Consider the following 25,868-nt stretch of genomic DNA (forward strand, 5'->3'; position numbering starts at 1 on the left):
TAGATATACCGAAAAAATAGGTGGTAGCAAACTTTCAGCAAGGAGTTACCTCTACAGGAAACCAAGAATTTTTCGTGACAGTAATAAGTGATTGATGTGTTGGAAGGGTTCTGTTTTTTAATCATGGGCAGTTCTGCTTTGACTCTATTCGTTGTTAAACACATAAACTGCTGCTATAAAAGGTTACGCGCTGTGCATACATCTTGGAAGAGGTGTCCCAGCAGCAGTCTCCGTGTAAACTCACCCACAGCAGCAAAGTCTGAGAGAAGGCAATTAGTAGTGACACGTATATAACTGTCAGGGGGGATGCATGGGCTTTGTTTCAGAGTCAAAACTTACACACCCCAACTGTTTATTCTGCCTTATAACCTGTCTTTCAGCTGGAGAGAGATTAACAAAGGCTTATCTGAAGGGTTAGAGGGTTTTACAGCTAAGGCACTGAAGTATTATTGACAGTCCAAAAGTTGTACATGATTAATGAAGCCTTACGAAATGGAACTCAAGACCCGAGGTGCCTCTTCCTCGGAAGCTCTGTCTTGTCCTGGTTGCCTCGGCATTTTAGTAGCATGACAGTAGCGCTTCAAGAAATTGATCATTTAAGAATTATGTTTCTGCCCGTGCTCTGGGGGAATGTTTCTTCCATATCCAGAATTAATTTCATGGCACAGGCATTGAATTTTAAAATGGTGATTAAAAATCAGCTAAGTATTAAAAGTGTGTGATAGCTTTGGAAGCTGCTTTATACTTGAGCCTGGCTACTTTGGTTTCCTAGCAGCTATCTCCTAGCCCTGGTTGCAGACTTTTTTTTTTAAAGCTTTTAGCATGTAATTGCCGTTTTTTCCTCCCCCGTCACCTTTGCCTTTTGCGATGTGATATACCGAAGTGCTGTGGCTGTGATGCTTCTGAGGGGTGAGCTGGACTGGGCTTAAAGAATCATCCTTCATTCACTTGTTCAGCAGATACTTAGGAAACATCTACTACACCTTTGGCATTTTTCTAAGGGCTGGAAGATGCTCATAAACCGGAAAAGAGAAAAGATTCCTGTTCTCATAGAGCTTCTGTTTTCATGGGAATAATAAACAAGATAATGTAAAATTCTCACAAGAAAGAAAAAACAAAGATCATGAGACAGGGTTAAAATAGAGGAAAGGGAAGAATTTCACTTTGCCGAGAGAGGTCAGGTGAGATTTGAGCTGAGACACGCCCCCCAGGGGGCGGGGGAGGCGGGGAGGGGGCTGCTTTTGAAGAAGCCAGGGGACAATTCCAGGCACAACTACCAAGTCTAAAGAATTTGAGTTGCAGTTTCAAGTTTTACTGACAATGTGAGTTTTAAACTTGACTTATTTTGACCCTTTGGTCCTGGAGTCTGCTAGCACTTCAGTTGTTTTAAGTAACAGAAATTTCAGGTTCATGCGGCACATTTCACTTTGTGTCCATGTAGATTTAAACCCTTTGGCAGAACCTACTTTTAAATGCGTTTCTCAAAGCGGGTTTCCATCATTTGCTGAAATTTCAGTTACTTGCTCTAAGAATAAAGAAGTGAATTTTACCTGACTTGTGACTTTGGCATGGGGTACATAAGGTGCAATTATCCTGACCTAGGCTTTCCATGGGGTGGTTTATAACAAACACCCAGGTTCACAATGGAGGTGTTTTTGACTTTGGATTGACTGTTGGCTGATCCTTTTTGAACCATTTTATTAAGCCTCCTACAGGTTTCATGTGTATTTGTAAAACATCAGGTTGTCCTAAATGGGCTACTTTAAATCCTGGCATAAGCCATCAAGTATGTTTTCTAAATTACTCAGGAATTACACTTTCGTCTAATACATGGGAGGGAAGAATTATGATTTGTGGAATTACTGGAATTTTCTTTGATGCTTGGAATATTGCCCTTGTTAAATGTCACATTCATTTAATTTCTCTAGATAGTGTGTGGTTCATTTCTGAAAGCTTGTCTTTTCCCAGAGGAAAGCACCTGATAGGTTAAGGAAGATCAAGATTTCTTTTATGATGTAACAGGATATGACGCGATAGTCCTTTGCTTCTGCTGTAACTTGGCTACAGTTTCTTGGGGACTTCATACTGTCAAACTCCTGTCAACTGAATGCAAGTTGACATCCCACTAGAAAATAATAATTACCCATCGTAGCACCTTCCACCAGTACCTGCTGTGCGATACAGAAAGTCTTTCACACCCGTGAAGCAAATGGATGTTCATTAAATTTATCCACGGTGGCAAGAAATACAGAGGCCATTTCTGTCAGAGCAATGAGAAACCCAAAACATAGGCCATAATATTTTCTGTATTTTATTCCTTGCTTAATCAAAGAAAGTAGGTGTAACTCGGACTTCAGAAGCCAGAGTTGTTACCTGACCTGTATAAGTGTGTAAATCAGGGATGTGATCTCCTTAGATTAGTTCCGAGTATGCTTGAAGTCTCTAGAATTATGTGCAAAATTACGAGTCATCATCTTTATGGGAAGAGAGTGCTTCACTCCTATCAAAGTCCCTGTAGCAGCGCTTGGGAAACTATGGTCTGAGGGTCAAATGCAGCTGCCCTTGTTTTTGCAAATGAAATTTTCTTGGGACACAGTCATATGCATTTGTTTAGGTATTGTCTTTGATTGCTTTCAAGGTACCCTGCAGAGTTGAACAGTTGCTAGAGAGACCATATAGCCCATAAAGGCTAAAATATTGACTATCTGACCCTTTACAGAGGTTTGTTGAATGTTGTTCTAAAGGGTTAGTAAGTTAAGGGTTATTGCCTTTGACTTCTCGTTCTAGTAGTTAAGCTATTACCCATGCCACTAAATTATGTTAAAAATGTGAAAGGCATTCTAAACATGAGAACTGTAAAATAGTTTAGCACGCTAGCCCCATTCTTTGATGCAGGAAGAGACAACCTTAGGCTTATGTGTGAATATCAAGCAGGTTTTACAAGTAAAACCAAAAATGTAAAGGAAGGATATTTATTATCCCCTTAAATATACTTCAGTATTTGATTGATTTGTATTTTAAAATGTCTTAATTTTGCTCATAAAAGTAAAATTAAAAGAAAAACCATGCTTCTATAAAGGCTAATAAGGAAAAGGCCCATGAAACCGTTAAAATTAACTGTCTTCAGAGATAAAGTTTTCCAGAGCTTCATGCCTGAAGAAATCATTCCCTGAAGTCAAGATGGAGGAAGAAAAGTCATAATAACCAATCCCAAATTAACAAAACTTCAATTGATAGAGCCCACATTCTGAATTTCCAGCCATACTGGCTGGTTGTGGAGCTAGAAAAACAAGAGAGGAAAGAGTACTTGCCCTTCCGTCCTCCTGATGCTCACATGGTCCATATTTAACTTCCTTTAGTCTCTTCCTTCCCCCTTTGATTTCCTGCCCCTTCCTTCAACTATCCAGGAGAGTATCAAAATGAATCAGAATATTTCTTTTTCCTCCCTCCTCTAGAGCAGGTGACAAATACTGGACACAATAAATATTTGTTGATTAATTGAATGATTCCACAGTCCCTCCTAACAGAAGAAACCACCTCTATATGATACATAGCCCTCCCTACTTGTTCCAAAGTATTTTTAAAATGTGGAAAAGAAGAACTTGAATTAAACTAGCTACTCTGAGATACTCGTTTACAGGGCTTAATGGTAATGAATCAGTATGTGAAAAGCTGGCTAGTACAGCCTTATCTCAGAGAAGCTTGTATTAATTAACAGGCTTAAAATAACATTGTAGGTAGATGGGCAGAAGATGCATTAGAGGACCTTGTTAGTTTTCCATCCAGTCATTTGTGATTCCTCAAAAGTTTATTGAGCTTGCTCTGAACTAGGAATCATAGGAGATACTGGGAAATGAGGAAGACATCAATTCTTCTCTTGAGGAGCACACAGACTGTGATAGAAACAGATATGTACTGGGTGTCTGATTAGCAAGACCCCTTTACATGTTCCAAACAGAGTAGGAAATAGAAATAATGCCCTGAAATATGGAATAATCTCATAAGCAGGATTACTGCCAGTCCTACATTGAGACTAGTAGTGGGCAGTTTGGGAAGACATAAAACCCTATAATTCACAGTGACCTGCAGCTACCTGATGTTGGTGTATGCTTGGTACATACGATTTCAATATGGAGACTAGAAAATTAAATGGTATGATTATCCCTATTAGTTATAAATCTCATATTTGAAATTGGAGACATTTAGAGGTGGGTATATTTCTGATGAGAAAGGCAAGCATTTGTCAGAAATTTAATTGTTCCTAAGTATCTAGATATGATGCTATTACCGAACCAAGCTTGGGCCTGCTCACCTGACCTGCGGCAAAACCAATCTACTGACACAAGGTTGTGGTGAAGGAAAGTACAGCATTTATTGCCAGGCCCCAAGTGAGGAGAATGGACAGCTAATGCTCAAAAGACTGGAACTCTCTGATGACTTTCAGGGAAGGGTTTCTAAAGACAGTGTGAGGGAGAGTCTCAAGGTATGTGATCAGCTCATGCTCAATTCTCTGATTGGTTGATGGTGAGGTAACAGGGTGATGTTTCGGGAATCTCAGTCATGGACCTTCTGGTTCCAACTGGCCTGGGGTCTAGTGCTTGTGTCAGCATGCAATTAGCTTCTTTTACCTGATGAGGGTTTTAGTATCTACAGAACAAGTCAAGGTTGTGGTTCAGGATATTAACTGTAGCCCTTGAGGAGGAATTAAAGGTCCTTGACTTTGTTTTATGGCTAAACTATTATTATTTTGTCTCGCTTGACTGTTTTCCTTTGTTTCTGCATATTCTCACTTCCCTGATTAAATTGCTCTTTGGAACTTGGGGAAGGCCTAGGAGGCTAAAGCTTTTCCACACACAAGGGAGAGGGGCCATGGGGATCTGTCCCCGGGAAGGCCCTACAGAGTCCTGCTGGGTTTCAATACTTTAAAAAAAGAGTTAAGTTTTTTCCTTCTGGATGCCTTGTGTTTATTGAGAAAACTCAGTGTTACTCATGTTGCCTGTATTATTCTCTTTAGTCCTCTCTACAGGTAATTATTTTAAGATGCTGCCGTTAAGTATGACCATTGGGCCCAGATTGACTTGGCTGTATTAAAGGCCATGCTGTTTTTTTCATATTCTTGAGAAGAGGATACTTTCTTTTCTGAGGAAGAGATGGCCCTTCCCTATACATGGAAACACACCTGATGTGTTTACCATCTTTTAATTGGCAAAGTTTTTTTGAAAAGGAAAAACTCAATACAACCACCATTGTGATTTTAATTTATAAAGCAAGTGTGCTTTCCCAGGTTTATGCAGAGGCCAAAATAATCATCTACTAGGTGCACACTCCTATTATTCCTTCCCCCCACCTCAATTCTCTGGCTATAGTCCAACGTGTAAGCTGCTGCTGTGCCCCCATGTAACCATCACTCCTTATGGCAACAAAACATAACACATACGCAGTACAAGTCACCAAACCATTCGTGGAGGCAGCATTGAACTTGAACTTGCTTACTTCTCTGTCTTCCATTGAGCATTTGCCCCAGGGTAGATTCCTTAAGAATCACTGACCCAAGGAAGAAGGCTATTCCGCACTGCGTCTTGTTTTAATGCCAGCCCTCCATTTTGAAACCCGGCAGCATCTTTGTATTTTTTTTTCACGTAGCAGCGTTATATCTCTGAGTCCTGTGACCCTTTAGTTTTCTGCTCCATTTCTTCTCTGTTTAGACACTGCCATGCCCCGTCCTACATACTAATTACTGACTTTTTGCTTCTGTGCTTGATTCATTGTGTCACATTTTCCCATGTGAAAGTGGACTAGGAACCTTGGCAAGGAGGTTAATGCATTTGAGAGTCACTCTTATTTAACCCTGAAAGTCACAGCAAAATAAGAACCAGTGGCTTGACTCATTTTATGAACCAAGCTGTGGTCAACTTCAGCGGCAGACTAGCAATCAATTTCACTATGATGGAAAGAAACATCTACAGAATTTGAACAGGATTGAAGATACACCTTCCCTTTTCCTATCTTTACCTCTCAAACTTTGGCTGAAGCTACTGATTTTGTTGTTATTTTACCTTTAATGTGGAAATAACCCCAGAGTGTGGGAGTCAGTACTTTGGGATTTTAGTTGGACTCTGTCACTAATTAGGTTGCGTGAACTTTCAGTATTGTCAACTCTGCTTTCTGGCTCTCAATTTCCTCATCTATAAAATAAGGCTATTTAGCCAAATGATCTTTAACATCTTATCTGGCTCTAGGAGTCTGTGATTTCAAATAGCTCTAATCATTTATTCAGAAAAACATTTACTTAATCCTGTTGTTTTCCATTACTCTACTAAGGACCATAGATATAAATTTGGAATCTAAACAAGAAGGAAATTTGTGCTTCCTTTCTGAGGACCTCTGTGGGGGCAATCTTACCTTTAACACAAATTTTACAGCACTATCTTTCCTTTAAGGTTCTCAGGATGGGGACCGGGTCTTAACATTAAGAGAGAGAGGTTGTCGGTAATTAGTCTCCCAGGGAGATTGGGAGGTCCTGCTTACCTTGTTAAAATAAAGGCTTCGGGCTTCCCTGGTGGCGCAGTGGTTGAGAGTCCGCGTGCCGATGCAGGGGACACGGGTTCGTGCCCCGGTCCGGGAAGATCCCAGATGCCGCGGAGCGGCTGGGCCCGTGAGCCATGACCCCGGAGCCTGTGCGTCCGGAGCCTGTGCTCCGGGAGAGGCCACAGCACTGTTGTGGGAAGAGGCCACAACAGTGAGAGGCCCGCGTACCGCAAAAATAAATAAATAAATAAATAAATAAATAGAGGCTTCAATTAAGTTGTATAAAGAGAAAAGGAGAGTGAATTACCCTTATTCAATATTATTACCAAAATCCTTTAGCCATTCATCACTGTGAACTAAGTAATAAATACTGAATATGACTCCTTATTCGTAAAAGTTACCTCTTCCAATTCTCTGGCGATGGCTAGTCTGGAACAGTATATTCCGTTATGGTTGACTAGGTAAAGCTTCTCCTGACCTCATGCAGGCTTCCGGTTAACCTCCTTTTTCTGGGGAACATGGACACATTTCCCTGAAAGCAGTCATTACAAATATATTAGAAGTAGAATAGAAACAATAAGCAAGAAGCCTCGGATTGTCACTGAAACTTGCTTTGGCTCTTTTCTTGGAACACCAAATTGGGAAAGAGGAAAGAAAAGAGAGAACCTTCCAATTGTTGCAGTGAGTCAATACTTTTTCCTAGAGTGCAGCAGGTATCTTTTAGACCTTTGGAATCAGCTCAGACTAGGAAAATTCCCCCTTTTCTGTTTCACCCTGATTCTTCTCCCTGAAGACAGTTTGTGTCACAACATCTTGGCATAGAGACTAATCTACAGCAAGAATCGAGATGGTTCATCGTGAGTCTGTGGTCTTATTTATTGTTACTGTTTTTAAACCAACCATTTATGTTGTTTGCAATCAGTTCTGTTTCAAAACAGCCACTGCCACCAGACATATTTTGGAAACCTTTGATGTCAGTGGAAATGTGTATCATAAGAAGAGCCTGGTGCAGCCCCGGTCAGTTGAAGGACAGGACATGGGGTCTTAGAAGTCTTTGCACAATCCCTGCCCTGGAGTTGAGATTTCTCAACAACTGTACCTTCGACATCTCTGCAACCAGGTTAAACCAGTTCCTACTTAATTACCCATAAACAGCTTAACTCTCAACTGCCATGTCAGACTGAAGAGGCGTATCTATACAGTGCAGTTATTTTTATTCCATATTGGTGACGCACCGTACTTAGGAATCATCATTTATCTTCAGAAGTGGTATATAACTATTAATTTACCAGAGTCCCACAACAGCCCTGGGAATTAGAAACACATTCGTATACCCATCTTTCAGATGATTAGATTAAGACTAGATAAGTTATGAGAAAAAAAGCCTGGCCACTTCAGATGGAAAGTCAGGCTTGGAGCCCATTTGATATAGAGTAGTTTCAAGTCTCACAGTGGCAGTCAATGCTACATTTGTTTGTTCAGGAAGGAGAATGACACTCACACATATAGCCTTCAATCATATGGCTCTTTTTTTTTTTTTTAATTTTTTTGGCTGCACGGCTTGTGGGATCTTAATTCCCCGACCAGGGACCAAACATGTGTCCGCTGCAGGGGAAGCATGGACTCCTAAACACTGGACCACCAGGGAATTCCCTATCATGTTGCTCTTTTAAAAGATTTTTGCTGGCTCGATTTGCTTTTGGCTTTCTTTGCCAAACAGGACCGTCTTGCTTCTTGTAGCTGCAGAGAAGAATATAAGCTCCAAGAGATTCCAGAGGCTAGTTTCAGTTCTTGATGTGATAGTATGTTTTGTTTTGTTTCTTTCTTTTTCCAGGTCCACCATCTGCTCCTCTAAACTTGATTTCAAATGTCAACGAGACTTCAGTGAACTTGGAATGGAGCAGTCCTCAGAACACGGGTGGCCGCCAGGATATTTCCTACAACGTCGTGTGCAAGAAATGTGGACCAGGTGACTCCAGCAAGTGCCGACCCTGCGGAAGTGGGGTCCACTACACCCCGCAGCAGAACGGACTGAAGTCCACCAAGGTCTCCATCACTGACCTCCTGGCTCATACCAACTACACGTTTGAAATCTGGGCAGTGAACGGCGTATCCAAGTATAACCCTAGCCCAGACCAATCTGTGTCCGTCACTGTGACCACCAACCAAGCAGGTAGGGATTGGCTCCACTTTATCGTCTATCTAAACATTTATGGAGAAAGAGCTTGTGTTGATATCCATGAAGGATGCTAAAGTTCTCCAGTTGAAGAAGAACTACAGGGATCTAATCATAAACCCGTGAGCTGCAGTATAATACAAAAGATGCTTAGAAGGATGTTTATTCATTCAGCAGATATTTTTTTGGATACCAGCTGTGTAACATGCATTGTACTAGGTGGTGGAGATTAAATGAAGGCTAAGACAGAGTCTGGTTGAAAACAGATGACATTGGGTTGGGTCATTCCATGCTAGACTTCTCTTGTAAGGGATGCGTCTTGGCCGTTTTAATCACAAGGTCATGGTCACATATCAGCACATTTACATATTATTTAGGAATATAAAGTGGATTTTTACCAACACAGAGTGCTATATTGGCATTTGCTGTATTTTCCAACAACAGCATTAGTGGATGTAGTTTTGATCTTGTTTTTTTATTTTAAAAATTAAAGAATAACTGACACGGGTCTTTACTGGAATCACCAGGTGGTGAGCCTGTGAATGGTGAATGGTTTAATGGGTAGCTTGCTCTGTGTGGTTGACAAAATGTTCCTTCAAACACATGCTACTTCTGTAGTCACTTTCATAGTTAAATTCACACTTGACAGGTGGAGGAGGAGAGTTAATTTGCCTTGTTTCCTGCATCACTTTCCTCTTCTAATTCAGATGACTGGAAAGCATTTTCTGTTCATGGAGAGTTTCTGCTGCGGTAATTGCAGAACTGTTATCCAATCTTGAATATCAGGTATTCCAAAGTGTGAATTAGAATCTAGATTTCTAGGCTCTGCTCCTGACCCACTTACTCCCATTCTTCCCCCAAAGAAGTTTCCACACTTTCTCATGATAATTTTCCATTCTGGATTTCTACCACATGTTTCACATTGCCACCTCCGTGTTATTTATTTCTGGGGATTTAAAGGGGAGCAGGAAAAAAGGACTGTGGTTTATCCTTTTGTGAAGCTCTTAAGAACAACCCACTTCATCAGAAAAGGATCATAAATTGCCAACAGTCCTATCGCCTCTTAGTGCACTGCTCCCTTAGATGAGAGTTTCAGTAAGTGCACTCAATAGTTAAGTAAAATATGTCTGTACTGATTGACTCCATAGTGAGAAGTATTCCAGTATCCCAATCCAAAGTCATTCTTTTTCCACTTTTCCCTGAACTCTCTAGAATAAATAAAAAGTTAAGACTGAGGGAAGATTTTGCATTGGTGCTAGACTGACAGATCTTCCCAGAAGGTAGTTTAAGTCACACAGATGTGACCAGTCTTTAAAAATATGTGGTGTGAACAGATCCTCTTGTTATGTTTTTGCCTTTTATTTCTGCACTTCTAGGATGTGAACACTGTTGTGGTCATCGCTTTTATTTCTCTACAAAGGCTAGTATGATTTAGGAGGTTTTGGGGTTTTTTAAAAATTATTTTTTAATCAATTTATTTAATTAATTAATTAATCTATTTTTGGCTGCTTTGGGTCTTCGTTGCTGCGCGTGGGCTTCTCATTGCGGTTGCTTCCCTTGTTGTGGAGCACGGGCTCTAGGCGCACGGGCTTCAGTAGTTGTGGCACACGGGCTCAGCAGTTGTGGCTCATGGCTGTAGAGCGCAGGCTCAGTAGTTGTGGCGCACGGGCTCAGTTGCTCCACGGCATGTGGGATCTTCCCGGACCAGGGCTCGAACCTGTGTCCCCTGTATTGGCAGGCAGATTCCTAATCACTGCGCCACCAGGGAAGCCCAATTTAGGAGGTTTTGATGGCATCACAAGGACTCTGTGAATGCCAGCTTTTTATTAGTTGTCTTTTGGAAGAAGGCAGGAAATATTGCACATAGGTCCTGGGAAACCTAGGATGTTGAGTTACAGGGAGCCAAGAAGGTGCAGAGTGGTCTTTGCACCCCTAGAGAATCTGGTTTATGATTCAATCAATATTCTTATGTTCAGCCCCCCTGTATTCTTCCAGCTATCCTCCAGTACATCACTACTTTGTGTTCTTAATGGAATTAAAACTAGGAATGGACCTTTGAAGCCTCAGCTGTACAAGTGAAGTCATTCTCTTTGGCAGAGGGTAGCCTCTGGGAGATGTGCTGAGGACAGGCTTGGCTCCCACAGATTTTGTGGGGAGACTTCTCTGACTCTGTATATTTAAAGATTTAAGCCCCAAGGGACTATGTCAACCCCTACCAAGCCAGAAGGCACAAAGAACACAAGGAAGACAGGCCAGAAATCCTCCAGAAGAAGAAAATGTGCAAAAACATTATGCCTGGGAAGGAAACAAAGTCAAAGTTTTATTTAAAAAGTAGGTGTAATTGTTCTAGATCTAGAGAAATGGTGGACAGGGAATTCCTCTGACACAATGAGGTTTTCTCTGACACGGCGAGCAGTCCTGCCAGGAGGTTTGCTGAATAGGACAAAATTCCAGCTCCTTATTTTAATTTTCATAAAGGGTAATGCTGGGAAGCTGTTCAAAATTAAAAATAAATCTTTCAATAAGGAGACCTCCTATGTGGCCAGCCAGAAGGCCCCTGCTTAGCAGAGAGTCGTGTGTGTGCACAGTGCCGTCTCATTATCCCACAGCGACTTGGAGTTCACTAATTCAAAATCATCGGGATGGTTTATCTTTGACTAACAAAACTTTTCTTCATAGTAGTGCAGATTAATAATGTAGGCCAAAATTCTGGATGAATGTAGCAACCGTAAACTCTATCAAAGTTCCCCTATACATATTTACGTACACACAATTATATTCTAATTGCTGTTGTTCTGATCATTTCATTAAATTAAATTCCTTAGGGACCTCTAGAGGCAATGATGTCTCACTCTATAAGGAACACATAGAATAAATGAATGTGAGCTTTAACCACCTGGAGGCCACCGAGTTTCATGGCTCTGCATTTTTGCTCTGTCTTCACAGGGTCCTTTCTCTCACCGGTGGTAACATATTTAAAAACAAACACAAAACCTAGAATTCCTGGTTTTATCATCACCACCTCTGAGACCGTCACAGTTGAACAGCACCGTGAAGGTGAAACTCACCTAAGCTCGTATCAGAGCCAGCACTTGAACTTGGGGAGAATCCTGCCCCCAAAAGGAGAAAGTTGCTTTCTTTTAAAATTATGAGATACTGAATAGCATTCCTGTAGTCAGCTTGGCATCTCCCCATTTGTGAGACCGGACTCTGAGTATCTGAGCCTGGAGATGGGGGTCTAACTGGGCTTTGATCATGCAGTTGTGGGATGTGGTGTGAATGGGCCAGTGTTCTCACGTGGTTATTTAAACCATTCTAACCCCAATCTTACAGTTGGTGTCTTAAGGAGCTAATAACACCCTTTTCCTCCCCTCCTGAGTTCAAACCCAACTGACACAGAAGACAAGACAAAGCGAACTCAGAGTGCCAGCTTTATTGCCGAACAGCTGTTGAAAGGATATGAGCTTTGTATCTATAGCCAAAAGGGCTGGATACGGTGACACGGCCCCAGTGTCACCCAGGGACAGTGTAACCCAGCTGGCTGACTGCAGGCTCCTTCCCAGGACAGAGCCTGCTCTGCTCAGGTCACCCGAATGTCTACGACTTCTCCCAGATCCTCTTCCTAAGCCTCCACCCGCACCCCAGGCCAAGAGCATGAAGTAGAGGCGAGGAGAAGGCAAGGATGGGGAGGCTTCAGCAGAAGTAGCCCCAGAGGAAAACATCGGACAAGGAAAAGGGATGTTCTCCCTACACTTACTTTCCACCATTGCAGTCCAAACGGAACAAAATGAGAATCCCTTGAAAACTCTTTCTCCTTCCTCCACCTTCCATCTTTTGTTTTGGAAGAGATGGTGTTTGTTCCGTCTTTTGTTCAGGAAGAGATGGTTTTGATGCTAATGAAAAATGAATAAGCAGACCGCTGGGTGATTTGTTTTCTAGATGACTTTCCTTCAGTTTACTTTTACTTAAGTGGACCATCTCAAGGAAATGAATGCAGGATGTGTGTCTAGGAGAGAGAAATGCTGTATAAATGAAACAACGTTTTCCTGACCAAGCAACAAAACTGTGACTTTTTGCTAAAAATGCTGTGATGGCAGCCGGCAGTAGACCTTAATATCACCGAACCAGTTTTCACTCTGCACCCCCTAAACCTCCCCCAACACCTGTCTCCCAGCTCTGGGGCTGGACCGAACTCTAGGTTCTTTTGTTTGTTTTAAATCGTGATGAACCCCTGTGGCTGATATTCTCTACTTACCCCAAGGTGCACCCAGGACAACTATAACATTTTGACTTTTACTTTGCATATGTGCTGTTCTAGATGCTTTACAATGAAATACGTCTGATCGTTTCTCTTTAGCACGGATGTCATGTCCTAGTGACAAAACATCTTTAACACGCTGGGTTTGGACAAGCTCAGATATTCAGTGGGTTACATAATTATTTGAACCTAGCTAATCTCTAAGATCTTTTCCAATTTTAAAATTCTGTGATTCCAGGAATATACCCATGAGCAATGAAGTATGGGCTTGAAGGAGGGTTTCATTTCCATATGTTGTTCAGAAACTGGCTCTTAAGGCAATTCCAAGAGTGGGAAAACCTTCCAAAAATGCTTCAGCAGAATTATCAGAATGCATCTGAATCCTGCTTCTCCTCCATCCTTTCAAGCTGTTCTTCTAGGCTAGGTGTTCCACACCGCTCCCCAAACATTAGGCCACGTTGGGTGACATTTTTTGGTTGTCAAAACTAGGAGGATGGGGAGTGCTATTGCATCTACTGGGTCAAGTCTAGGGATGCTGCTAAACATCGTAGAACGCACAGGATGGCCCCACGACAAAGTATCTGGTCTGAAAAGTCCATAGTGCCAAGATGGAGAAACTCTGCTCTAGTGCCATGCTTGAAAACCAGATTTTATGACTTCATAGCAATGCCCACCTTCTCAGAGTTCCATCCCCCAACCTGTCTTTGTTTGGTTCCATCGCTCCATGCTGGGAACACAGGGCTCACAGCACTATTCTCAGAGGATAGACAGTTATAAAAGGCCCTCTGGGGCCTCTTGTGAAGAATCCTAGTTGCTTTGTCATCAGATGAATTGGTGCTGCTTGTCAGACTGGCCTTGTTCCCTAGGATGGACCATTAAGAAAACTGCAAGAAAAAAAGAAAACTGCAAGAAAATACCACATTGACGATAAAGTGGCAGGAACCTCATTGTAATGCCACTGCACAGCACAGATATTCAATACCCGTCTGTTGATTAACACATTTATTTACAGTAAAAACAGTCAGTGAATGTTCTTTGTCAAGTAGTGATAAAGTTAATAAAACCAAAATAATGAGAAGAGAAAAGAAAATAACTAAGTACAAGAGGCATTCTGTCTTTTATTACTCAACTGGTAAGTTCCCATTCTCTTTCTTGGCTGTCTCTTAATTAGACATATTATGTTATTTGAGTGGGATAATGGGGAACGGTGGGAATTCTCATCCCCACTGGGTATAATTGCTACTTGTCTTCTAGATGGTAAGAGGACAGCTTCAAGGAGATGTTGGAAGAAAGGGAAACATCTTAGAGCAATTGTGTTAAGCAGTGCGCTCCAGGCATGGTAGAGTGGGGCAGGTTTGGTGGAGTCTGAAGCGTAGACAATTTTTGTGTGATTTCAGGAAAAGACCTACAAATGTACACATATCAGATGAAGAATCAAGCTTTGGAAAGGGCCCGTGCAAGCTTCCTTAGCTTCAATATATAAAACCCTGCCTCTTAGTTTTATGGGACTATTGTGTAATTATGCCTGAAAGTGCAAAGAAACAAGAAGAAAGTAGAGATTGCAAGAAGTCCAGGTTGGCTTAATAGGAAAGGTGATGTAGTGCAAGGGTCATACTGGAGTGGTTCTGGCCTATAGCTGGTGGGGAGGGACAGCGCTGGATTGACCTCAAGTGTGGTTTGAGATCAAATTTACAAGCAGAAAGCACAAGCAGAATGGTAACAGGTTGCTAAACCCAAATGAGATGTGAAGGATCTGGATTTCCTATAAGCTTAAACAGGAAGGAGGAAATATCTGTTGATATTTTTTGAGGGACAAATATCTGGCTTCTGTTAGTGCTTTAGAGCAGGGGTTGGCAAACCAGAGCCCAAATCCTGATCCCCCGCTTTGAAACCCCCTAAGAATGTTTTTTTCTATTTCTAAAGGGCTGAAAATAATCAAAAAATAATATTTTGTGAGATTTGGAAATTAAATGTCAGTGTCTGTAAAGAAGTTTTATTGGAACAAAGGCCCACTTATCTGTGTGTATGTGTTGCCTAAGACTGCTTTCCCAGAACCACAGCAGAGTGGAGTTCCTTTGGCAGAGTTGCCTGCACAGCAGACATATTCACCATCTAGATCTCTCCAGAAAAAGTTTGCCATTCCCTGCTCTGGAGTACCAAATCAAAAGAGGATGACACTGCAGCATGCAACTCTGCATTTGTAAAGCAAAAGCAGGCATAGACAATATGTAAACGGGCGTGGCTGTGTCCCAATAAAACGTTACTTACAAAATCAGGCCCTGGGCCAGAGCCAGTCCTTGAGCTGGGAGGTAACTGGCTTTAGGGTCCATGTTCTTAACCATTACCCACATCACATCAGCCTATTTAATCCTCACAAGTTTATAGTGAAGATCAAATGTGAAATCACATGCCCAGCTTCTAGCAGGTATCCAATTAACATTGCCTTAAAAAAAGTTTAAACTCAGTATTTGGAAATCTTACTTCAAATTGTTACCCCTCTAGTTGGAAGGTACCAAAGAGAAGAGGTTGAAATGCTGGTGTCATTTGTCAGAAACTACTCCGGCAAAGGATGGCATGGATTGACATTTAGGTTCATCTCACATTGGAAACAATTTTGGTATTTAGCAAGACAGCTTCTTTCTAGAGGTTTTGACTCTATGAACAAGATTTCACAAAAATAATTAGGATTTCAAACAGGCCTTGACTTTCTTGTACCACAGATCTTTTCCCAATGACATCAGGTTTTTTTTTTTTTAACGTCTTTATTGGAGTATAATTGCTTTACAATGACGTGTTAGTTTCTGCTGTATAACACTCAGGTTTAAATATAGAATGTGGCACATGCTGGAGGGACTGTTCTGAGGGGGCAGTGTTCCGGTTCTCTTGAAAACATGCATTCTTAGCACTGCTGTATGGTTCCTAGATACTGGCAGCATTTTTTAAAATAATCATCTGTGCTGCTTTTTAAGGTTGCTTCCTCACTGAGATGATGTCTCGTTTGCCTTTGATCTCAAAAAAGTGATGCTTTTTTTTTCTTACTCCTAAGAAATGTAAAGGAGAAACACATGATGAAACTAGTGAAGTCTTTAAGTCAGAAATCTTTCTAAAGACACATTTTAAAATTCTTCAAACAAATTGTAAGCAATTCCATTGAGAAATTTTGCTGAAAAGTTGTTTGTACATCCTCAACGGTTGGTATGCAATCGTTAGGACTTCTAAGGTGGAAGCTGGTTGGAGAGTCCTTTCTGTGCCGGGGTCATTATAGGCCTAAACAAGCGCACAGTGGGCTTCAGAGAAGCCAGGCTGTGGTTTTCTCATTAACAGCTCTGATCCAGCCATGGGCTCCTGGTTTAATTTCATAATGCCTAGGAAATATACATTTTAAAAATATGCAGTACAATTTTTTTTTTTTTAAAGAGAACCGTCTCTTGATTCTAACTTTATACATAAAATAATTTCATGCCTGTGGAATCTTGTTGCCTCCCCGATAATTATGACGCATGCTCACTAATTATGATCACGATGAAGAATAAAAGAAACCGGTAGATAGACAACGGTACAGCTTCTTGTGCGTGGCACCAGGGTCCAAGAATTTGTATTCAGGGTGGGTGCCGCAAGTCCTGGTGGGGAAAAAAAAGAAAAAGCCTTCCAAAAGAACCTACTAAATTATCCAGCTTCAAGGTTGACTGAACAGCACGGACAAATAGTATGTCTGTAGAGCCTAGTGGTAATTACTGCATATAAGTAAAAAGTGGGTTGCATTTTTAAAGAGGTGAATATTTCACGCTAAGAAAATGAAAGTTTTATTTACACACCCAGAACTGAGAGCGCTATCCTTCCTGATTCTTTTCCCTTCACTCCTACATAAGTATACACACATGTTCATTTGCGAGAAGGGAAATCAGTTCACCAGCATTCACCCTAAACGCTTGACAGTCTTAATGCTGATTTGCTTTTCATTCCTTAGTGTTATGCTTGTTCCTTCGGACACCACGGCCAACTTTTACACCCTACGGAGAAGCCATCGAGAGATTTGAAAAATAAGTACGCTACTGAGATGAGAAATGAATAGCGCAGGGCTAGCAAAGGTTCTGGATGAGCTTCTAAATTGTCTCGTTGTCACTCCAGCTGGCTGAATGAACGGCTGTCTCCTCAGAGGAGCCAGAAGAGACTCTACAGGGTCCAGTTTGCAACTAAACATCAACAAAAAGATCCAGAGAAGCTTCTATCAAAGCTTCACTCACCCCATACTGATGTCTTTAAAGAGTTTTTTTTCTTTAAACACGGGGAAAACCAAGAGCCGTGCTGCAGGACTAATCCTGCGTTGAGAGATCTTAAATCTGCAGAGACTATTAAAACACCTGTCCCTGCTGTACAGAGCCTTCTCTGAAACTCTGTCCGTGTGCTGTTTTCATGCTGGTATACAGCAAGAGAGCATTTTCTGTGTTTCCTTCAGGTAGACTCGTGAGGATTTCTTTTAGGTTTTACACTTTAAATCTGTCAAGATAAAAAAAAAAAAATCTGTCAAGATAGGCATACCTTACGTAGCTATTTCTATGAGTATTAAAAATATATTTTTAATGGATCGTCCCCCTCTGTCTACCTTTCACCCCCAAGACACACACAGGCGGGCGCACACACACAGGCGGGCGCGCACACGCACACACACAAATGTTTTCCTCCTTGGCTTGTGCCAGAAGAATGGAAAAGTTTCCATTGGTTGCCCCAAAACTGCAGTAACAGAAACAGAGAGATGGTGCCACACATCACTTGCCTCGTGAATACCGTGGCTTTCATTGGGAAATGTCGCTAATGATTTTGGTCGCACATGTGAAGGTTGGTACCCCAGAGCGCTGGAATCTAGCTGAACAGTCAGTCGAATGGCTGCCATATAGACCCATAGCTGAAGAAACAGCTCTGGCATGAAACTCCTTCTTTCCCTGTTCGATAGATTGGTCAGCCCACCCGCGAGGAGCTCTGCTGTGGCTCTCCTGTGCTTTATGACAAAGCACCAGAGCTACTCTCTAAAACATAATCTATCTAAAATAGCTTACGGGGAAAATGATAGGGATTTGCCACCCTTCTTGGAAGGGAAGGGGAGAGGAAGAACAAGAGGAAGGGTGGGCCACTCCTTTTCGCCTGGCATCTTCTAAAGGATAATCTATGTACGTGAATTTCTCAGGCAGTTTGGTCAAAAAGCCTCTTTGATGAAAGCTGGGGGGTAGCGAATTTAAACGTTTCTTATCTGGGAACCTTTTGTCGGTGGTGTGTGCAAACAAACACAGCCTCAGTGTGTGGCTTCAGCTACGCAGCAGGTGCTAAATAGGGACCAGCCTCCAGCAAGTTTGCTGTGTGTAACAGGCTTGGATAAGACCCATCCATTGGAACAAGCACTGAAAGGGGCAAGCTCACAGTGGCTCCCTGGAGAGTTGGTGTTGTCTAGGTAAGGTACTGCAAGCTATGAGTCTGCCTCCTGAATCCCACCCCCCCCTTTTCTAAAAAACACACACACACACATAATAAGTGTGTATTTTGAGCATGATAGCGTGAAGGTGGATGAGAGCACAGCTTCCTCCATGTCCCTTTATCAAAGCCAGGGCAAACATATAAACAGGCCAGGGATTTTGAATATGCAACTAGCTGAAAGCTTAATCAAGTGTTCCTTCCCCTCTCCAAGATAATCAAGGACTTTTTTTTTTAATATATGAAAGTTTCAGGTTATCCTAAGCGTTGCTGGCGGAGCCCTTACTTGCATTGAAACCCACTGAATTCGATCCCGATTCTACAGGGCTTCAGGAGAGCAAGGTTTTAGGAAACTTTCTAGGAGGATGCTTTTGGAGGCTTGGGAGTTCTTGTTGCTAACGTCAGCCGTCCCCAACCTTTTTTGGCACCAGGGACCGGTTTCGTGGAAGACAATTTTTCCACAGGGGATTGCGGGGGAGGGATGATTCAGGAGGTAATGTGAGCGATGATGGGAAGCAGCAGATGAAGCTTCGCTTGCTAGCCCGTCGCCCACCTCCTGTTGTGTGGCCCGGTTCCTAACAGGCCGCGGACCTGTAGCGGGGACCAGACCCTGGGGTTGGGGACCCCCTGGCTAACATCATCTCATTTTCCCCATTTAAAATAGGGGTAGAATTGCCATTACAGTATGTAATCAGGACACTTCTTGCTTTGTTTTCCATTGAAAGCAAGAAGTACAAATACAGCAGAATCTTGCCGTGCGAACATTGAGTGTCTTTATAACCAGAACAGTGGTCATGGTTTTTAAAAAGCATAAGTTATCTTTACAGCCCTCCTTGTATACATCAATGCTGATTAGTCAACTCATTAAGGTGTGGCTCTAAGAGGCTGGTAATATATTTAAGGAATCTTGACATAATGTAAAAGTGTATTGTTTGGGGAGATAGATAGATGGGAAGCATCTCACTGTTAACTCTTCAAGGGTATAACCTTAACTGTATGAGTTCTTTGGACGATGGCTTTCACTCTTTCTCTTTTCTTCCTTCCTTCCTATTTTAGAACACACACGAAATAACATTCATAAAACTGCTCATAGTATAATGGAGCCCTGCTCCAACATCTTTCTTAGAGACCACGCTGTGGGACTATGTCTGGGTGAAATGTTGTTCTAATGAGGTCCTTCCGATACTTACAGATTGATTCCTGGTTGGAGCTAGCAATACTGAATTTTACCCTTCAGCAAGTTGTGTTAGAAAGGCCCCAGTGAGATGCTGTGAACCTCCTAGTTTTAAAAATAATCAGGTCCTAAAACAGTTATAACTTTCCTAATGCTTTCTTTGTTATTCTTTATGACTACAAAAGTCATCTTGGATTCTCAAGCACAGACCCAGTTGGAGACACCTATTGGCCTTAATAACATTTTAAAATTTCACATCTCGGTTGTTCTCAGCCTCAGTCTTATAATGCCTATAGGAGTTTAAACTCTGGCACGTACGGTTTAGTTTCTAGCTGATACTCCCAAATTAAAAAAAAATTAATTCTTTGGTTGGCAATTCCCAAGCTTAAAATTCCTTCTTATAAATGATGCTCTTTTTTTTTTTAACCTCTATCATAGCTTTCGAAAGAATTGCCAAAAAGATAGTTTCAGATAGGAGGGCTGCAAGAATACCATTTCATTGCTACATTTTTTGAGAGCGTAGCATGTGGTGACTGTTTATATATGAAGCATTTTTAAAACATGCTGGTTGTAATTTAACCCCAAGGTCTCTGTATTTCTACCCTCCCCTTACCGGTCACTTCTTTGTGCTTGTCTATATAGCCAGCAAGAAACTGAACGAGAAAGGTTTGGCTACAAATAAAACGAAGGCTTCCTTAGGTAGTATTAAACCCCAGTTCCTCAGCATGCTATGGTTGGTGGATATTGTCCCCTGAGTATGATTCTCTGTGTTCAGAACTTTCCCAGACTCCCATATAGTGAAAACAAACTGAAAATAAGATGGAGAGCCTCAGTACTTCACCTGATTGGTCTACTTCCTGTTTCTCTCTCTGTCTCTCTTTCTACTTGTAACCTTCTACTTCACCATCCATGGCCATCACTTCTCAGTACTTAGCCATTGTTCTTTCAGCCAAGCAGCATTTGGACTTGGAAAAGTTCCGAGTAGCATACAACACATAGATTTGCAACCAAAATTGTATTGGAATGTTTCCTCTGCCTACCTCATCCTGTCAGGGATCATCTGTAGCCTATAATTTCATGCTCCACTTTATTCTTTGTCAGATATTTTTCATCTCTGTTTTTTTTCTCTTTTCTGCCTATGTGTTTCAAAATGCAATAACAGAAAGAAAGATGAGTTACTAAAAAGTAATTTCAAAGGTAAAAATAACAATGGCTGGTGAAAGATGCTTACCATTTATGGAGCTTATATACTCAATTTAGGGTCGCCATGACTTTATTTTTGAGCAGCTCATGAGGTCTTTTAAAATAACCATTTGGAAGAATAGGTATCCTGTTCCAACTGTATATGTGATGGGGAATTGGATGGCTCAGGAAATGACTAATGGGACTCTGGACCTTTCTGTCTTTAAGTCATCTTCTTGTATCTGAACTGCATCATAAGTGGTCCAAGGCCTGACCATCTGGCAGCCACTGAATGGTTATGGTAATGGAATTGGTCTCAGTCCAGGTCTTAGTCGACAGGTGTTCACATCATAAGTGACACTAATTGACTTCCTATCTTTCAACTTGGAAGACAGTGGACTGTCACTGAGACAGTGATGGGGAAGGAGTTATTCATGACATATTCAGGCTCCATTGAAAGCCAAGGAATTCAGTACCTTGAGCTGGCACCAACCTGGCACCTTGCAAATATTGTACTTGTCTCTTACGGGTTCCATTAACCTCAGAAATAAAAAATAAGAATCTAATTGCAATAGATTTGCCATAACTCAGAATGGCGAATGCTGTCTTTCTGAGGTTACATGAGCCTCATGTGTTGAGGCTTTTTCTCTTTATTTTGTATTAGAGTAATTAGGTGCCTCCTATGAAAATTTTATATAAGGATGAAAAAAAGAAATTGGATTCTTGGCCTGTATGATGGTATCAGTCAGGCTATCTGCTTTTATTTTGTGATTTTTTTCTTTGTTTGTTTTGGGGTTGATTACCAGGTCACTTCTTCACAGCAGATGATATGGACGATACCCTTTGATGGAGAATTTAATAAGGCTATCTTAAATGCCCTTGTGAAATGGAAACCAATGTGAAGAAGTAACTTTGAGGCTTTCATTAGCATAAATTTCAAAGCATAGAATTCAAGGGGCTTCATCTAACACATACCCTTTTCTGTGGTTCCAGGTATCTGAATCATAATTTATTCACTGTCACTGGGGCCATGACCTGAGGGTGACTTTGAGGAGATTATTAGTATTATTTGTATTAGCGTTATTAATATTTTGTTCCTTGAATTTTCCTAGGTTTATCTGAGGGCTTTTTTTGTAAACTACGCAGACAATTTGGATATCCCTGTAGCAAGTGGCAAAGCCATACTCCTGAATTGGTTATCACACTTAAAAGTCAAGATGACAGCAGCCTCCGTGGATCTATTTATTGAAGCAGACAGCCTCTTTTAGCAGAATGATCAATGCCTTACCTCTTTCTGAAAGGCTTTTCAGGCACAGGAAATCGTCAAGCATCTGATAGAGAGTAATGAACAAGGCTTTTTATTGGTCAGTTTCTGGAGTAGGCTTTTAAGCATTTCTGCCTGTAAATGTAGAAACCTGAGTGTGAAAGTAAAAGGCAAGAGCAAAGATTTACTGGGTGCATCTATCATCCTGGCTTTTAGAGTCTTTGTGATTAATACATCTTTAATTGGGGACTGATCTAGATGCCTTGGATGTCAGAAAGCTAAGTGTTACAGCATTGTCTCATTGGTTCCTAACACAGCAGGACGATTAGCAGCTGTCTGAGTAACAAAAGAACCTGAAGCCCACAGCACAGCTTTTGTTTTCCAGATTTGGAATGCCTGAAGCTCTCCAGTGGAGCTGACAGCTAAGGGAACAGAAGCCTTCGTTCACAGCAGCTAAGCCTTTTCCGCTCTCTGTGCTGTACTTCTGCTCAATAGGAGAAAACTTTTCCTTGACACCATCCTTCATATTGCAGATTAATTTCAGAGGGCATTGTTGGTCATGGAGGGGACTATATTGCCTAGGGCTCTTCATTCTAAGCAAGACACATAAAACAATTTCAGCTGAGAGTTTATACAAGATACTTTCCAACACACTGAGGCGCAATGAGAAGATTCATCTTCCTAGAGGCGTTCAGAGGAAACATATTTATTTAATTTTTTTCTGTTGTTGCTAGATTTACCCTGTTCTCTTATCTTAAAAAGGCTGTCTTGCTCAGACAAATTCTTACAAATCGCCTTCCAGTGGAAAGACTTGTTTTCCTGTTTGCCTCAAACTGGCATTCTTACTTAACAGGAAATACACACTGCATCCTGCCATGTTTCTGTTGGCAAGTGTTGGACTACCCTTGTCAGAACCTGCCAACAGATTTCTTAGTAAGCAAATAGAAAGTAAAACAAGCAGCTCTCAGACGAAACAGAAGACACAATTGTATTGCATCAGAGACACTCGGGTTCCCCCTAAGTCATTCCCAGTTAATTCTGGGGGATGTGGCCTTGGTTTCACTTTGAGACATCACTCTCTTGTAATTCTACACTAATGGAGTGGCTATCCATGTAGGAATGCTAATTCAAGAGAGTTATTTTGAAAAGAAAAACAGGCATTTAAAGAATGCATTTTCCTTACTGTGGAAAGCAGCAATTGCTGTATGGCTCAGGTATTAAATATAGCGATTAAATAGTTATAAAAAAGCCATAATTTGCAAAAATGGGCATCTTTCATGGCACTTTCAGAATTTTTACCCCAGAGGGTTAACTAAAAATTGCGAATGGGTCTTTCTATTATTAATTTTAATATTCCATCTTTTATACTCTTAGCTAACACTTTTATTTGTTCTTTAACCTTTTTATTGAAAAATATATACACATACAGAAAAATAGACAAGACAAATGTATCGTCCATGAATTATTGCAAAACAAACATCTCTGTGACCAGCAACCAGGTCGAAGAATAGAAGAACATTGCCAACCTTCCAGAAGCCTGCCTGCCTTTTGCCCCCCACTTCTTCCTTAACTCCAAATACTATTATTTTATTTTGTAATTAAATTTTCAGTTTCAGGTGATTCTCTTATTAGCTCTGTAGGTAGTTCTGAGATGATTCATCACCAAAGCTTTACACTTTGTCTGTTAACGGGGATCATGTCTAATTTATCTCTGGATTTCTGGCAACCAACAATGTACATAGATGGCCCTGAACCTAACATACAGCAGACCTAACATTTGCTCTGTTACTGATGCAGCTGATGCTGTGGAAGAAGAGGCCATTTAGCCTTCAAATCTCTAATTTCTTATCAGTGAAAGAAGGGGAGAGACTAGAGGCTTTTACAGATCAGTGGTTGAAAATGTGGGCTCTAGGACCTGACCTTTGAATTCATCACTTACAAGCTATAACTTGGGGCGAGTTGTTCAAACTTTCTTTACCTTGTTTTTCTAATCTGTAAAATGGAAATAATAATAGTACGTTGCCTCAGAGGATATTTGTGAGGATTATATGAATTAATCCACACAAGAGGTTGAAAACAATGCTTGGCTCTTACTAGTTACTCCATAAACGCTAGTTGAGTGTGTGTGTTTACAGACATGTGATATGGAGAGAGGGTCACATACATACTTTTGAGTCAGGCAGACTTGGGTTTAAAAATCTCATTTTATAGCTTTGGTCAAATCATTTCATTTCCTTGTGCTGCAGGAGTTTCCAAATAGAAAATCAAAGGTGCTAATGATAACTGTGGACTTGAGAGTTGCAAGGGTTAAATGATGTTAAGTGTGTGGAAGTGCCTTGCAGAGGAGGCCAAAAGCATATTTTTGCTCATTTGCCCATTCTTCCCTGTTTAGCTCTGATTCACGTGGCCCAAGTCTTTACCTGCATGAGCTGTCAGCTATTCAATGAAGACTAAACTCTTTTCTAAAAAGAAAACTAAACCAAGCCATTTTGAGAACACTGCTGTCTTTTCCCATTTCCCATTAAAGCAAGCTCAGCTGAATCCTTCTGCCCAACATTTCGTGATTCTGCAGAATTCAGTCACTGTTAGAAGATCTGGGGCTGTGCTTGTGTCTTGTGTCCCTGCAAAGCTGCACAGTCTGTTCCTGGCATTGTTGACCCCCAGGGCAGCACTCGGCCGGTGTCTCGCAAACAAGTGGCTCTCCGCTCGCTGTGGGTGCCCAGGAGCTGGAGTTTCCAAGAGGGAGACCATTCAGGCAGCTTTCAAGTGCAGCTCAATCTAATGCAGGCCACAGTACTCCTACACTTTATTTTAGTTAGTTATTGTATGAAGATGTTATTGCAGCTCTTCCTCGACTTATAATGGGGTTACTCCCCAATAAACTCACTGTAAGTTGAAAATACATTGAATACACCTAACCTATCAAACATCATAGCTCAGCCTCGCCCACCTCAGATGTGCTCAGAACACTTAGGTCGGGCAGAGATCGTCTAACACAAAGCCTATTTTATAATAAAGTGTTGAATTTATTGAATACTGAAAGTGAAAATCAGAACGATTTTCTGAGTACGTCTGCTAGCCCGGGAAAAGATCAAAATCCAAAATTCGAAGTACAGTTTCGACTGAATGCTCATTGTTTTTACGCTATCATAAAGTCGAAAAATAGCAAGTCGAACAACAGTCATCGTAAGTCTCGGACCATCTGTAGCTGAAGATGCCCCTTTTTTCCCTGAATGGCTCCACTTTACCTGAATGGGCCGCTGTCCCCCCAAATGTCAGTTAGCAGGTTAACACGATAGAAAATTGTTTCCTGCTCAAGTCACATCCAGTTGGCGGCGAAGAGGGGGAGGGTCTATGGGGAGCTTCCAAGATGGACCCTGAGCACCAGCATGGAGCTGGCAGACTGTGGGTTAGAGAGGATGGAGAGCCCAAGGGAGCTATTTATGTGATAGATCTAGAAGGGGAGTCACTACTTCAACCCACACCCAGAACTCAGGGATGTGAACCATCCTACATGTGAAGAGATCTAGGAAATGTGGACCTTGTCTAAGCAGCTCCACCCCAGAAACACTTATGGGAGGGGAACTCCCATTTTTGGGCAGTTAGCCACAGAGGCCTATCCCAAGACCTTCAACTTCTGTATGCAAACACTTAATGTAAAGGCTAAGAATTGCATCGCATTCCTTTATTTAAAATGTGGGTGATAGCTCTCTGTAAAGAATTTGCCTGAGATAATCTGCCATCCATTTCTCTGCAGAAATAAGAGTCTGAGTTAAACGCTTTGTAAAGTCTTGCTGTTGGATCACTTAGTTAAAGCACCATT

At 41.4% G+C, this 25,868-nt stretch overlaps 1 protein-coding gene across 4 annotated transcripts in view; it reads left to right on the forward strand.

Moving 5' to 3' along the window:
* The window catches only part of EPHA4 (EPH receptor A4), a 142,705-nt gene that overhangs the window by 73,032 nt on the left and 43,805 nt on the right, over positions 1 to 25,868 (forward strand). For all 4 annotated transcript variants that reach the window (XM_027120348.1, XM_027120356.1, XM_027120376.1 and 1 more), the window contains exon 5: positions 8,363 to 8,701. In XM_027120348.1, coding sequence (XP_026976149.1) covers positions 8,363 to 8,701 — 339 coding nt within the window. The remainder of the gene's footprint in view (positions 1 to 8,362; positions 8,702 to 25,868) is intronic.

Source organism: Aethalodelphis obliquidens, unplaced genomic scaffold (genome assembly GCF_003676395.1).
Source record: "Aethalodelphis obliquidens isolate GAN/ISIS:26980383/991018 unplaced genomic scaffold, ASM367639v1 scaffold2, whole genome shotgun sequence".
Taxonomy (NCBI): Eukaryota; Metazoa; Chordata; class Mammalia; order Artiodactyla; family Delphinidae; genus Aethalodelphis; species Aethalodelphis obliquidens.